This window comes from Ascaphus truei, chromosome 7, assembly GCF_040206685.1.
Source record: "Ascaphus truei isolate aAscTru1 chromosome 7, aAscTru1.hap1, whole genome shotgun sequence".
Classification (NCBI taxonomy): Eukaryota; Metazoa; Chordata; class Amphibia; order Anura; family Ascaphidae; genus Ascaphus; species Ascaphus truei.
The window spans coordinates 43,489,951-43,506,209 of record NC_134489.1 but is presented as its reverse complement, the minus strand read 5'-3'; the positions used below and the strand labels follow the sequence as shown (position 1 = coordinate 43,506,209).

Genomic DNA, 16,259 nt, shown 5'->3' with positions numbered 1-16,259 from the left:
CACTACTACTTGCAGTCCCCATGCTTTAACCACTACACCAAACCAGAGAATGGCAGATACTGCAGGATTATGGTCCCGGGTATCGGAGTTTAGTGATTCTCCCCCAAAAAACCTGCAGAAGGGATACCATTTATTTCAAGCGTGAGACCCCCGCCCTCTCCCCCCTCCTGACGCCCCCCTCTGACCTCCCGTCAGTATGAATCATGTTCTGAGATTACGTGAATATAGATATATATAATAATTTAATCTGATATAACGGTGTGTACGCAGCGCTACACGTAGTAACACGGTAACACTTACAGGCACAATACGTCTCTGCCCCAGAGAGCTTACAATCTATGTTTGGAGCCTGAGGCACAGAGAGATAAAGTGACTTGCTCAAGGTCACAAGGAGCTCCAAGCATGTTTTCCCACTACAAAGATCAGTAGGTTCAACATGATGCCACTCCTTCTCACATATAAGTTATAGATACAGTGTAATAGATATTAATATAAAGTAACATTTAAGATATGAAGATATAATAGTGATTGTCAGTCACGAGGTTACCAGGTCCAGAAGTGGCTTGGCTGTGAGATTAACCCCTTCAGTGCTGCGAGCCCGCCATGCATTGCGAACACTGCGCAGGTTAGCACACCTGGGATCTCTGCAACCAAGCGAAGCTGTCAGCACATCACAGCTCAGATCTGCCACCCAGTGGTCAAACATGATAATGACAAGTGTGTTGTCAGATGGAAATTGCATGATTTTTTTTAAATTAACGTCAACATATAATAAGCTTTTTTTGACACACTGCAGTGTCTCTGACATTTTCCTCCCCCTTCTATGGTTACTTTGTGTCCTCCTAACTCTCTGAGTATGATATGAGATTTCTGGGGGTGTTTTAGAAAATAAAAGATCTATTTACGGGAGTTATGCTTCTGTCTGTCGAACCCTTTCCTGAGGGACTGAACCTCTAATGATCTCACTGTGAGGGTCCCGGACCCCCATTATATTGCTAATGATTTGGCTGTGAGGGTCCCGGACCCCCATTATATTGCTAATGATTTGGCTGTGAGGGTCCCGGACCCCCATTACATTGCTAATGATTTGGACAGCGAAGGAATGAAATGAGACATTCCTTATTAAAGCCGTCAGTATACTTGAATGGACGCTCCGCTCTGTTTAATGTCCCCGGGCGCTTTTTATATACAGTACTTCCACTAACATACATCACGGCTTTATATACAGGAGAGGGTGCAGATAATAGGCCTGTATCATGGATCATCCCTCATCCTGACCCCAATAACTCGCCCCTGTCCCCCTCACACTTTCACCCCTCTTCTTTTAACTGAGCAAATCCCATGTGAATCCCCGACGCGTTTCCCCTAATCGCTCTCACTTCTCTTCTCCCTTTTCTCACCCTACTTACACCCACTCGCCTTCTAGATCTCTGGCACCGACTCTTTCCCGTGCATGTCTCGCTCATCAACCCTTTCCCTGCCAGAGGGGCCAGCAAGGAATATTAGGGTATCCTCAAGTTGTGGCTTGTAGGAGCCCTGTGGGTGAGACAGAGGCAGGACCCCATTACCCCTACACGCGGCCCTATTGTGAACCATGGCAAATATTGACCAAAGACCTGAAACACGCTGTGTGTTTTTAAATGGCATCTGAGCTCCCCCATAAACTGCGGTTCAATGGAACATTCTAAAGAGCCACTCAGAGTGCTCAATGCCAGACAGTTCTGTGTGGTTATAGGGTCTGGGAGCTTTGCTAAATGAAGCCTGCTGATTGGTCAGTGGAACAATGCTGATATGTATACAGTATATACATATATACTCTCTTAATTATAATGCTTCCTGCCTCCCTTATCTCTGCCACTTTATGCACTTGAGCAGGGGTGGCCAACACCAGTCCTTAAGTGCCACCAACAGGCCAGGTTTTCAGGATATCCCTGCTTCCGCACAGGTGGCTCAATTAGTTGCTCAGTCTTCGACGAGTTGGCTGCACCTGCACTAGATAATAAAATATTCCTCTCTTATAACCTGGACTACAGTCTGACATCTGTTATATAGTTATAACACCTTTCAGAAAACTGCACAGATATATCCCAGGCAGCCACGTCTGGGCTGGAATCCCATGTGCTGTACGTGGCAGCCACCATGTGGTAAAAATTACCCAACTACATCGGTGGCACCGGAGATAAATCACAGGGCACCTGCCAATGAGATGGGAGATTATACACATAATAATAATAATCAATAATAACGAATATATCAAACTCCAGCACAGTCGCACAGGCTGGTACTTCTGTGGTTGTTTGCAGCTTTCAGGAAACGTGGTACACAGCCTGGTGCCACCAAAGTCTGAGTACTTGCATCTGATGTCGCTGAGTAGGACACACAGGAGAGATCACGGAGGCGCAGTGTGAGCTCGCTGCGGACAATACATATGTTGATATAAGGAATCTGCGGATGGTACAGAACGCAGAGCTGAGATTACGTGGATCCAGATAAGGAATCTGCGGATGGTACAGAACGCAGAGCTGAGATTACGTGGATCCAGATAAGGAATCTGGATGGTACAGAACGCAGAGCTGAGATTACGTGGATCCAGATAAGGAATCTGTGGATGGTACAGAACGCAGAGCTGAGATTACGTGGATCCAGATAAGGAATCTGTGGATGGTACAGAACGCAGAGCTGAGATTACGTGGATACAGATAAGGAATCTGGATGGTACAGAACGCAGAGCTGAGATTACGTGGATCCAGATAAGGAATCTGTGGATGGTACAGAACGCAGAGCTGAGATTACGTGGATCCAGATAAGGAATCTGGATGGTACAGAACGCAGAGCTGAGATTACGTGGATCCAGATAAGGAATCTGGATGGTACAGAACGCAGAGCTGAGATTATGTGGATCCAGATAAGGAATCTGTGGATGGTACAGAACGCAGAGCTGAGATTACGTGGATCCAGATAAGGAATCTGTGGATGGTACAGAACGCAGAGCTGAGATTACGTGGATCCAGATAAGGAATCTGGATGGTACAGAACGCAGAGCTGAGATTATGTGGATCCAGATAAGGAATCTGTGGATGGTACAGAACGCAGAGCTGAGATTACGTGGATCCAGATAAGGAATCTGGATGGTACAGAACGCAGAGCCGGGTGATCAGTGGATACGAATGTTTCATCTGCAGTTGATTAAATTAAACCGATTCTAAAACTGGTGTGAAAAATTATATACAGACTATAGAGCGGAGATTCAGTGTAGGATACAAATGTTGGATATAAGGCTGAGTGGAGGATACAGATGTTGGATATAAGGCTCAGTGGAGGATACAGATGTTGGATATAAGGCTGAGTGGAGGATACAGATGTTGGATATAAGGCTGAGTGGAGGATACAGATGTTGGATATAAGGCTGAGTGGAGGATACAGATGTTGGATATAAGGCTGAGTGGAGGATACAGATGTTGGATATAAGGCTGAGTGGAGGATACAGATGTTGGATATAAGGCTGAGTGGAGGATACAGATGTTGGATATAAGGCTGTGTGGAGGATACAGATGTTGGATATAAGGCTGAGTGGAGGATACAGATGTTGGATATAAGGCTGAGTGGAGGATACAGATGTTGGATATAAGGCTGAGTGGAGGATACAGATGTTGGATATAAGGCTGAGTGGAGGATACAGATGTTGGATATAAGGCTGAGTGGAGGATACAGATGTTGGATATAAGGCTGAGTGGAGGATACAGATGTTGGTGCGGTAGACTTGCACGAGTCTCACGCTACTGTCTGATTTTGACGCTTATCTGGGTGTGTTGAGTAAGATCTCCAGCCAGCAGGGACAGGACGTGATGAACTGGCGGGAGTAGCAGGACCCCCAGCCCTTGGCAAAGCTGATACGCACACTGTGAAGGTCACAGGGCCCGTCCCCGAGGACAGAGCAGCTGGACACACTGACCGCCCGCTCCGCGTCGAACACTTTGATGGAGTATCCAGGCAGCACCTTGTGCACGGCTTGGCCACGGGCGTGCACGGCTTGGCCACGGGCGTGCACGGGCGCCAGGGTGGGCGAGTTGACGAAGACGGGGTGCTCGCTGCGGTTGTACACCCACACCCCGTCCTGCTCGCGGCTCAGCGTCAGGCCCTGCCCGATCTTCCCCCGCGTGCGTCTCACGGCCTCGTTACGGGTCTCAGAGGCCACGTGTCCCAGGCAGAAGCCACTGCCCTTGGGAAGGTCGTGGAAGACGTGGACGGAGTGTTCGCTCACATTGTACAGACGTCCCACGCGTGTCCGGAGCTCCCAGTACGCCAGTTTGCACCAGTAGCCGTCCCTGTTGTTGCTTCTGGACAGAGTAGTGTCTGGGGAGAAAGAGAGAGGGGGGGGGGGTTATAATGTAAATAAGTTACATAGGGAGGGGGGGGGGAGACAGGCAGGGAGAGGAGACACAGGCAGGGAGAGGGAGAGGAGACGCAGGCAGGGAGAGGGTGGGAGTCACAGGCAGGGGGAGGGAGAGGAGACGCAGGCAGGGAGAGAGTGGGAGTCACAGGCAGGGGGAGGGTAGAGGAGGCAGGGAGAGGGTGGGCATCACAGGCACAGAGAGTGAGAGGGGGAGAGGAGACACAGACAGGGAAAGGGGGAGAGTAGACAGACAGGGAGAGGGGGGAGAGGAGACACAGGTAGGGAGAGTGGGGAGGAGACAGCAAGAACAGGCTGAGCAGCGAGAGCAGCGAGAGGAGGATGAGCAAGAGGAGGCTGAGCAGTGAGAGGAGGCTGAGCACACACACGTGCATGTACTGTACATATCACACACACACACGCATGCATGTACTGTACATATCACATACACACATACATGCATGTACTGTACATATTACACACACGCATTCACTGTACATATCACACACATGCATGTGCTGTATATATCACACACACATACATGCATGTACAGTACATATCACACATACATGTACTGTACATATCACAAAAACATACATGCATGTATGGACTGTACATATTACACACACGCATTCACTGTACATATCACACACATGCATGTGCTGTATATATCACACACACATACATGCATGTACAGTACATATCACACATACATGTACTGTACATATCACAAAAACATACATGCATGTACTGTATGTAACACACACACACACACACACACACACATGTACATATCACACATGCATGTACTGTACATATCACACACACACACACACACACCCATGTACTGTACATATCACACATGCATGTACTGTACATATCACACACACACACACACACACCCATGTACTGTACATATCACACATGCATGTACTGTACATATCACACACACACACACACACCCATGTACTGTACATATCACACACACACATGCATTCACTGGTTCTTAGCTTTACACATTGTATCATTTCTCTTCTTTCTCCTTAGTGGCAAAGAAATTCCTGCACTCAGTCCCTTCCCGTGTGTGTGACACGCACATACAATGTACATACAATGCACGGCGCACTCACCATGTCTGCCTCTGATATTGTAGTGGGTGCTGCCCTGGGTCAGGTGTGGGGTGCAGGGGTCAGCCAGGACTGGCCGGAGGGGCTCGTGTGCTTTCACTTTGCAGGATAACGGAGGCTGGAGATCTGCAATTCAAAGACTCGCTTATTCGATCAGGAGGCTGAGCAGGCTGAGCAATGAGAGGAGGCTGAGCCGCGAGAGGCGGTTGAGCAGGCAGCGCAGCGAGAGGAGGCTGAGCAGGCAGCGCAGCGAGAGGAGGCTGAGCAGGCAGCGCAGCGAGAGGAGGCTGAGCAGGCAGCGCAGCGAGAGGAGGCTGAGCAGGCAGCGCAGCGAGAGGAGGCTGAGCAGCGAGAGGAGGCTGAGCAGCGAGAGGAGGCTGACCAGGCAGCGCAGCGAGAGGAGGCTGAGCCGCGAGAGGAGGCGGAGCCCCGAGAGGAGGCTGAGCAGGCAGCGCAGCGAGAGGAGGCTGAAACGCGAGAGGAGGCTGAGCCGCGAGAGGAGGCTGAGCCCCGAGAGGAGGCTGAGCAGGCAGCGCAGCGAGAGGAGGCTGAAACGCGAGAGGAGGCTGAGCCGCGAGAGGAGGCTGAGCCGCGAGAGGAGGCCGATCAGCGAGAGGAGGCCGAGCAGCAGAGAGGAGGTTGAGCAGCGAGAGGGGGCAGCGCAGTGAGAGGAGGCTGAGCAGCGAGAGGAGGTTGAGCAGCGAGAGGGGGCAGCGCAGTGAGAGGAGGCTGAGCAGTGAGAGGAGGCTGAGCAGCGAGAGGGGGGCAGCGCAGTGAGAGGAGGCTGAGCAGCGAGAGGAGGTTGAGCAGCGAAAGGGGGCAGCGCAGTGAGAGGAGGCTGAGCAGTGAGAGGAGGCTGAGCAGCGAGAGGGGGGCAGCGCAGTGAGAGGAGGCTGAGCAGCGATAGGAGGCTGAGCAGTAAAAGGAAGCTGAGCAGCGAGAGGGGGCAGCGCAGTGAGAGGAGGCTGAGCAGCGAAAGGAAGCTGAGCAGCGAGAGGCGGTTGAGCAGCGAGAGGAGGATGAGCAGCGATAGGAAGCTGAGCAGCAAGAGGGGGGCAGCGCAGTGAGAGGAGGATGAGCAGCGATAGGAGTGCGCAATGAGAGGAGGCCACGTAGCGAGAGGAGGCTGCTGTGTTTGCACAAGGATACAGAGGGGCCAGTACAGGAATACCCAGGGAGAGGAGGCTGAGCAGCGAGAGGAAGCTGAGGAGGCTGCGCAGCATCAAGAGGCAGCTAGGTTTGCACAGGGATACGGAGGGGTCAGCGCAGGGATACGGAGGGGTCAGCGCAGGGATACGGAGGGGTCAGCGCAGGGATACGGAGGGGTCAGCACAGGGATACGGAGGGGTCAGCACAGGGATACGGAGGGGTCAGCACAGGGATACGGACGGGTCAGCACAGGGATACAGAGGGCTCAGAACAGGGATACAGAGGGGTCAGAACAGGGATACGGAGGGGTCAGCGCAGGGATAAGGAGGGGTCAGCGCAGGGATACAGAGGGGTCAGCGGATGGATACGGAGGGGTCAGCGCAGGGATACGGAGGGGTCAGCGCAGGGATACGGAGGGGTCAGCGCAGGGATACGGAGGGGTCAGCGCAGGGATACGGAGGGGTCAGTGCAGGGATACGGAAGGGTCAGTGCTCCTCCCCCTGCATTCCGCTGACCTTCCCCCCGCATCCCGCTGACCTGCCCTCCTCCCCCTGCATCCTGCTGACCTGCCCTCCTCCCCTCACATCCAGCTGACCTGCCCTCCTCCCCCTGCATTCCGCTGGCCTTCCCCCACGCATCCCGCTGACCTCTCCCCCTGCATTCCGCTGGCCTTCCCCCCCGCATCCCGCTGACCTGCCCTCCTCCCCCTGCATTCCGCTGGCCTTCCCCCCCACATTCCGCTGACCTGCCCTCCCCCTGCATTCCGCTGGCCTTCTCCCCCCCCGCATCCCGCTGACCTGCCCTCCTCCCCCTGCATCCCGCTGACCTGCCCTCCTCCCCTCACATCCCGCTGACCTGCCCTCCTCCCCCTGCATTCCGCTGGCCTTCCCCCCCGCATCCCGCTGACCTGCCCTCCCCCTGCATTCCGCTGGCCTTCCCCCCCCGCATCCCGCTGACCTGCCCTCCCCCTGCATTCCGCTGGCCTTCCCTCCCGCATCCCGCTGACCTGCCCTCCTCCCCCTCCATTCCGCTGGCCTTCCCCCTCTGCATCCCACTGACCTGCCCTCATCCCACTGACCTTCCCCCCCCTGCATCCCACTGACCTCCCCCCCCTGCATACCACTGACCTTCCCCCCCCCCCACATCCCGCTGATCTCCCCCACATCCCGCTGACCTGTAGCTGCCAGACGGCTGAAGTGATAGGGGTTACAGCAGACTGAGGCCCCCTCGCTGCTCTTTCTCCAGAAGGTCTCACACTGCACCAGCCTCTTCAGCTCCACGGCCTGCCTGAGGTCCGGCCATCGGTACAAACGGCACAGCAGAACCTGGGGTGCCAGCGCTTGCTTCCCGACTCTTAACTCCCACGGGAACCACACGCAGCCACACTCCCAGCATCCTTTGCTCTCCACTGCCTCCGCCAACTGCTCCAGCTGCTCGTCCTTGAGCTTCTTGAACAGCTGGTGAGCCGCTGGCCTGAGGGCATTGTGGAGGTCCTCAAGGTTTGGGGGTGCCGCCTCCCCTCGGCTCTGCGTCACGCAGCGGAACCGCCAAAGCTGCCTCACGGAGACAGAGCGGCGAGAGCGGAACATAAGATGGAGCCGCGAGCTCTGGCCCGTCCAGGACACGGCGTGCCGGGGAGAGAGGCTGTGAGCACACGACAGAAACCAGAGGTCAAAGGGGGCTGGACAGGTCACATATACAGAGGACCATTACTTTAGTAGTTACACACAGTACCATTACTTTAGTAGTTACACACAGTACCATTACTTTAGTAGTTACACACAGTACCATCACTTTAGTAGTTACACACAGTACCATTACTTTAGCATTTACACACAGTACCATTACTTTAGTATTTACACACAGTACCATTACTTTAGTAGTTACACACAGTACCATTACTTTAGTAGTTACACACAGTAACATTACTTTAGTAGTTACACACAGTACCATTACTTTAGTAGTTACACACAGTACCATTACTTTAGTAGTTACACACAGTACCATTACTTTAGTAGTTACACACAGTAACATTACTTTAGTAGTTACACACAGTACCATTACTTTAGTAGTTACACACAGTACCATTACTTTAGTAGTTACACACAGTAACATTACTTTAGTAGTTACACACAGTACCATTACTTTAGTAGTTACACACAGTACCATTACTTTAGTAGTTACACACAGTACCATTACTTTAGTAGTTACACACAGTACCATTACTTTAGTAGTTACACACAGTACCATTACTTTAGTATTTACACACAGTACCATTACTTTAGTATTTACACACAGTACCATTACTTTAGTAGTTACACACAGTACCATTACTTTAGTAGTTACACACAGTACCATTACTTTAGTAGTTACACACAGTAACATTACTTTAGTAGTTACACACAGTACCATTACTTTAGTAGTTACACACAGTACCATTACTTTAGTAGTTACACACAGTAACATTACTTTAGTAGTTACACACAGTACCATTACTTTAGTAGTTACACACAGTACCATCACTTTAGTATTTACACACAGTACCATCACTTTAGTATTTACACACAGTACCATTACTTTAGTAGTTACACACAGTACCATTACTTTAGTAGTTACACACAGTACCATCACTTTAGTAGTTACACACAGTACCATTACTTTAGTAGTTACACACAGTACCATTACTTTAGCATTTACACACAGTACCATTACTTTAGTATTTACACACAGTACCATTACTTTAGTAGTTACACACAGTACCATTACTTTAGTAGTTACACACAGTACCATCACTTTAGTAGTTACACACAGTACCATTACTTTAGTAGTTACACACAGTACCATTACTTTAGCATTTACACACAGTACCATTACTTTAGTATTTACACACAGTACCATTACTTTAGTAGTTACACACAGTACCATTACTTTAGTAGTTACACACAGTACCATCACTTTAGTAGTTACACACAGTACCATTACTTTAGTAGTTACACACAGTACCATTACTTTAGCATTTACACACAGTACCATTACTTTAGTATTTACACACAGTACCATTACTTTAGTAGTTACACACAGTACCATTACTTTAGTAGTTACACACAGTACCATCACTTTAGTAGTTACACACAGTACCATTACTTTAGTAGTTACACACAGTACCATTACTTTAGCATTTACACACAGTACCATTACTTTAGTATTTACACACAGTACCATTACTTTAGTAGTTACACACAGTACCATTACTTTAGTAGTTACACACAGTACCATTACTTTAGTATTTACACACAGTACCACCAGTTTCTCATGCTTTAGAACCTCACATTACTTGAAAGGAAACATGATTTATTTGACAAAGTCCAGTCCAATGTTTAATAAATAGCGATCTTTTTCATATTAGGCCAGTCCGACCCCTGACTGGGATGCAAGTTAGAGCAAGGGATTCTGGGATCTCAACCTGTCAGCAAAGGGTTAACACAACATGGAGTTGGGGGTCACACTCACCTCAAACAGCAGAGAGTGAACTGTCCATGGAGCTGAGGACAAGAGAAGTGGCCATCCTCTGGGGAGGTAAAGTACAGAGGTGGGTATAAATCCCCCGGGCCACGGACTCAGGGCTCACACCTCATGCCTCTCACTCTGATCTAAAACACACGGGGGCAACACAGGGGCATCACAGGTCTAACACGGGCATCACAGGGGCATCACAGGTCTAACACAGGGGCATCACAGGTCTAACACGGGCATCACAGGTCTAACACAGGGGCATCACAGGTCTAACACGGGCATCACAGGTCTAACACAGGGGCATCACAGGTCTAACACGGGCATCACAGGGGCATCACAGGTCTAACACAGGGGCATCACAGGTCTAACACGGGCATCACAGGTCTAACACAGGGGCATCACAGGTCTAACACGGGCATCACATGTCTAACACAGGGGCATCACAGGTCTAACACGGGCATCACAGGGGCATCACAGGTCTAACACAGGGGCATCACAGGTCTAACACGGGCATCACAGGTCTAACACGGGCATCACAGGTCTAACACGGGCATCACAGGTCTAACACGGGTATCACAGGTCTAACACGGGCATCACAGGTCTAACACGGGCATCACAGGTCTAACACGGGCATCACAGGTCTAACACGGGCATCACAGGTCTAACACGGGTATCACAGGTCTAACACGGGCATCACAGGTCTAACACGGGCATCACAGGTCTAACACGGGCATCACAGGTCTAACACGGGCATCACAGGTCTAACACAGGTATCACAGGTCTAACACGGGCATCACAGGTCTAACACGGGCATCACAGGTCTAACACGGGCATCACAGGTCTAACACGGGCATCACAGGTCTAACACAGGTATCACAGGTCTAACACGGGCATCACAGGTCTAACACGGGCATCACAGGTCTAACACGGGCAACACAGGTCTAACACGGGCATCACAGGTCAAACACAGGTATCACAGGTCTAACACGGGTATCACAGGTCTAACACGGGTATCACAGGTCTAACACGGGCATCACAGGTATAACACGGGCATCACAGGTCTAACACGGGCATCACAGGTCTAACACGGGCATCACAGGTCTAACACAGGGGTATCACAGGTCTAACACGGGCATCACAGGTCAAACACGGGTATCACAGGTCTAACACGGGTATCACAGGTCTAACACGGGTATCACAGGTCTAACACGGGCATCACAGGTCTAACACACAGGCAACACAGGTCTAACACGGGCATCACAGGTCAAACACAGGTATCACAGGTCTAACACGGGTATCACAGGTCTAACACGGGTATCACAGGTCTAACACGGGTATCACAGGTCTAACACGGGCATCACAGGTCTAACACGGGCATCACAGGTCTAACACAGGTATCACAGGTCTAACACGGGTATCACAGGTCTAACACGGGTATCACAGGTCTAACACGGGTATCACAGGTCTAACACGGGCATCACAGGTCTAACACGGGCAACACAGGTCTAACACGGGTATCACAGGTCTAACACGGGTATCACAGGTCTAACACGGGCATCACAGGTCTAACACGGGTCTAACACAGGGGTATCACAGATCTAACACGGGCATCACAGGTCTAACACAGGGGCAACACAGGTCTAACATGGGTATCACAGGTCTAACACGGGCATCACAGGTCTAACACGGGCATCACAGGTCTAACACAGGTATCACAGGTCTAACACGGGTATCACAGGTCTAACACGGGTATCACAGGTCTAACACGGGCAACACAGGTCTAACACGGGCATCACAGGTCTAACACGGGCATCACAGGTCTAACACGGGTATCACAGGTCTAACACGGGCATCACAGGTCTAACACAGGTATCACAGGTCTAACACGGGTATCACAGGTCTAACACGGGTATCACAGGTCTAACACGGGTATCACAGGTCTAACACGGGTATCACAGGTCTAACACGGGCATCACAGGTCTAACACGGGTCTAACACAGGGGTATCACAGATCTAACACAGGGGTATCACAGATCTAACACGGGCATCACAGGTCTAACACGGGTATCACAGGTCTAACACGGGCATCACAGGTCTAACACGGGCATCACAGGTCTAACACGGGCATCACAGGTCTAACACAGGTCTAACACAGGGGCATCACAGGTCTAACACAGGGGTATCACAGGTCTAACACAGGGGTATCACAGATCTAACACAGGGGTATCACAGATCTAACACGGGCATCACAGGTCTAACACGGGCATCACAGGTCTAACACGGGCATCACAGGTCTAACACGGGCATCACAGGTCTAACACGGGCATCACAGGTCTAACACGGGTATCACAGGTCTAACACGGGCAACACAGGTCTAACACAGGGGTATCGCAGGTCTAACACGGGCATCACAGGTCTAACACAGGTCTAACACGGGCATCACAGGTCTAACACAGGTCTAACACGGGCATCACAGGTCTAACACGGGAATCACAGGTCTAACACGGGCAACACAGGTCTAACACGGGCAACACAGGTCTAACACAGGTCTAACACAGGTCTAACACAGGTCTAACACAGGGGCATCACAGGTCTAACACAGGTCTAACACAGGGGCATCACAGGTCTAACACAGGTCTAACACAGGGGCATCACAGGTCTAACACAGGTCTAACACAGGTCTAACACAGGGGCATCACAGGTCAAACAAAGGGGCATCACGGGGGCAACACAGGTCTTACACCGGGGCAACACAGATCTAACACCGGGGCATCACAGGTCTAACACAGGGGCATCACACTGGCAACACAGGGGTAACATGGGCATCACAGGGGCAACAGGGGCAATATGACAAACTTTGCCCTGAACGCAGAGATGGAATTTTTTCTTGCATGGAAACTCTTGAAACCGTCATCTTCTTCACACCATGAAGCATCTCACACTCCATTCTCCTCCTCACTATTAAAGCTTTACACTCTTCTGCTCCTCCTTACATCTCAGCCCTAATTTCTCGCTATGCACCATCCAGACTCTTGCGTTCTGCTCAAGGATGTCTTATCTCTACCCCTTTGTATCTAAAGCCCTCTCCCGCCTTAAACCTCTCTCACTGCCTGCCCCACACCTCTGGAATGCTCTTCCCCTCAATACCCGACTAGCGCCCTCTCTATCCACCTTTAAACACACCCGCTTAAAGAAGCATATGAGTAGCTCCGTGGCTAATACTATACACCTGATACATAAAGCTTGGCCCCCTGCAGACGCACTTACCAGAACGCCCTCCTACTGTCTCTGTACGTTCTTCCTACCAACAAATTAGATTGTAAGCTCTTCGGAGCAGGGACTCCCCTTCCTAAATGTTACTTTTATGTCTGAAGCACTTCTTCCCTTTGTGTGTTATTTATATTATTTGTTATTTATATGATTGTCACGTGTATTACAGCTGTGAAGCGCTATGTACATTAATGGCGCTATATAAATAGACATACATACATCCACTACATACAGTACATACACACATACATACACACATACATACATACAAGTAAATCTGATACACATCTCCAGAGATTGAACACGCTTGTATGTTTTCTACTGTAATTCATATGTTTGTGTCACTGCCCCTACTCACTATGAGGGTCACTCTTCCCTGCCACTGCCCCTACTCACTATGAGGGTCACTCTTCCCTGTCCCTACTCACTATGAGGGTCACTCTTCCCTGTCCCTACTCACTATGAGGGTCACTCTTCCCTGCCACTGCCCCTACTCACTATGAGGGTCACTCTTCCCTGTCCATACTCACTATGAGGGTCACTCTTCCCTGTCCCTACTCACTATGAGGGTCACTCTTCCCTGCCACTGCCCCTACTCACTATGAAGGTCACTCTTCCCTGCCACTTCCCCTACTCACTATGAGGGTCACTCTTCCCTGCCACTGCCCCTACTCACTATGAGGGTCACTCTTCCCTGTCACTGCCCCTACTCACTATGAGGGTCACTCTTCCCTGTCACTGTCCCTACTCACTATGAGGGTCACTCTTCCCTGTCACTGTCCCTACTCACTATGAGGGTCACTCTTCCCTATCACTGCCCCTACTCACTATGAGGGTCACTCTTCCCTGTCACTGTCCCTACTCACTATGAGGGTCACTCTTCCCTGTCACTGCCCCTACTTACTATGAGGGTCACTCTTCCCTGTCACTGCCCCTACTCACTATGGGGGTCACTCTTCCCTGTCCCTACTCACTATGAAGGTCACTCTTCCCTGTCACTGTCCCTACTCACTATGAGGGTCACTCTTCCCTGTCCCTACTCACTATGAGAGTCACTCTTCCCTGTCCCTACTCACTATGAGGGTCACTCTTCCCTGTCACTGTCCCTACTCACTATGAGGGTCACTCTTCCCTGTCACTGCCCCTACTCACTATGAGGGTCACTCTTCCCTGTCACTGCCCCTACTCACTATGAGGGTCACTCTTCCCTGTCCCTACTCACTATGAAGGTCACTTCCCTGTCACTGCCCCTACTCACTATGAGGGTCACTCTTCCCTGTCCCTACTCACTATGAGAGTCACTCTTCCCTGTCCCTACTCACTATGAGGGTCACTCTTCCCTGTCACTGCCCCTACTCACTATGAGGGTCACTCTTCCCTGTCCCTACTCACTATGAGGGTCACTCTTCCCTGTCACTGCCCCTACTCACTATGAGGGTCACTCTTCCCTGTCACTGCCCCTACTCACTATGAGGGCCACTCTTCCCTGTCACTGCCCCTACTCACTATGAGGGTCACTCTTCCCTGTCACTGCCCCTTCTCACTATGAGGGTCACTCTTCCCTGTCACTGCCCCTACTCACTATGAGGGTCACTCTTCCCTGTCACTGCCCCTACTCACTATGAGGGTCACTCTTCCCTGTCCCTACTCACTATGAGGGTCACTCTTCCCTGTCACTGCCCCTACTCACTATGAGGGTCACTCTTCCCTGTCACTGCCCCTACTCACTATGAGGGCCACTCTTCCCTGTCACTGCCCCTACTCACTATGAGGGTCACTCTTCCCTGTCACTGCCCCTTCTCACTATGAGGGTCACTCTTCCCTGTCACTGCCCCTACTCACTATGAGGGTCACTCTTCCCTGTCACTGCCCCTACTCATTATGAGGGTCACTCTTCCCTGTCCCTACTCACTATGAGGGTTACTCTTCCCTGTCACTGCCCCTACTCACTATGAGGGTCACTCTTCCCTGTCACTGCCCCTACTCACTATGAGGGTCACTCTTCCCTGTCACTGCCCCTACTCACTATGAGGGTCACTCTTCCCTGTCCCTACTCACTATGAGGGTCACTCTTCCCTGTCACTGCCCCTACTCACTATGAGGGTCACTCTTCCCTGTCACTGCCCCTACTCACTATGAGGGTCACTCTTCCCTGTCACTGCCCCTACTCACTATGAGGGTCACTCTTCCCTGTCCCTACTCACTATGAGGGTCACTCTTCCCTGTCACTGCCCCTACTCACTATGAGGGTCACTCTTCCCTGTCATTGCCCCTACTCACTATGAGGGTCACTCTTCCCCTGTCCCACGCAGGAGACCTGTGGTTTTAGGGGGGATAAGTTCTTGGGCAAAATCACCAAATATCTCATAACATAAACAAGGCAAGAAATGCCCCCCCCCCACCCCCCCTCTCAAGACAGGACCCCCACCGGCACCCCCACAATCCAGGGCATTACCCACAGCTGGTACCTTGCAAGGTCCGCTCCCCTCTCCTCTCTCTGGGACACTCCACAGGGAGCTGAGAGATAGCGCAGCCCTGCACTCCCACTCCCACTCCCCTTCCTGTGCTGCCTCCCTCCCCTGAACCTCCCACTCGTGGGACTCATTACAGGCGGCCCACACTTCTCATCTCAGGAGGAACAGACACACACACACACACACACACACACACACACACACACACACACACACACACACACACACACACACACACACACACACACACACACACACACACACACACACACACACACACACACTGTCATACACACACTGACACACACACACACACACACACACACACACACACAC

At 51.1% G+C, this 16,259-nt stretch overlaps 1 protein-coding gene across 5 annotated transcripts; it reads right to left on the bottom strand.

Moving 5' to 3' along the window:
- Positions 1 to 223: 223 nt before the first annotated feature.
- LOC142499155 (mothers against decapentaplegic homolog 6-like) lies at positions 224 to 15,994 on the bottom strand. Of its 5 annotated transcripts, none has more exons than XM_075608116.1 (5): positions 15,918 to 15,994; positions 10,177 to 10,234; positions 7,841 to 8,310; positions 5,521 to 5,643; positions 224 to 4,353 (listed from the first exon to the last, which is right to left on the bottom strand). In XM_075608116.1, the coding sequence occupies exons 3-5, from the start codon at positions 8,253 to 8,255 to the stop codon at positions 3,797 to 3,799; spliced, it is 1,095 nt and encodes a 364-aa protein (XP_075464231.1). In that variant the 5' UTR covers positions 8,256 to 8,310; positions 10,177 to 10,234; positions 15,918 to 15,994; the 3' UTR covers positions 224 to 3,796. The 5 variants fall into 5 exon arrangements, with proteins under 5 accessions (XP_075464231.1, XP_075464230.1, XP_075464232.1 ...); XM_075608115.1 differs by having other exon boundaries at positions 10,177 to 10,316; positions 15,918 to 15,937; XM_075608117.1 differs by lacking the exon at positions 10,177 to 10,234 and having other exon boundaries at positions 15,918 to 15,967.
- Positions 15,995 to 16,259: the final 265 nt, after the last annotated feature.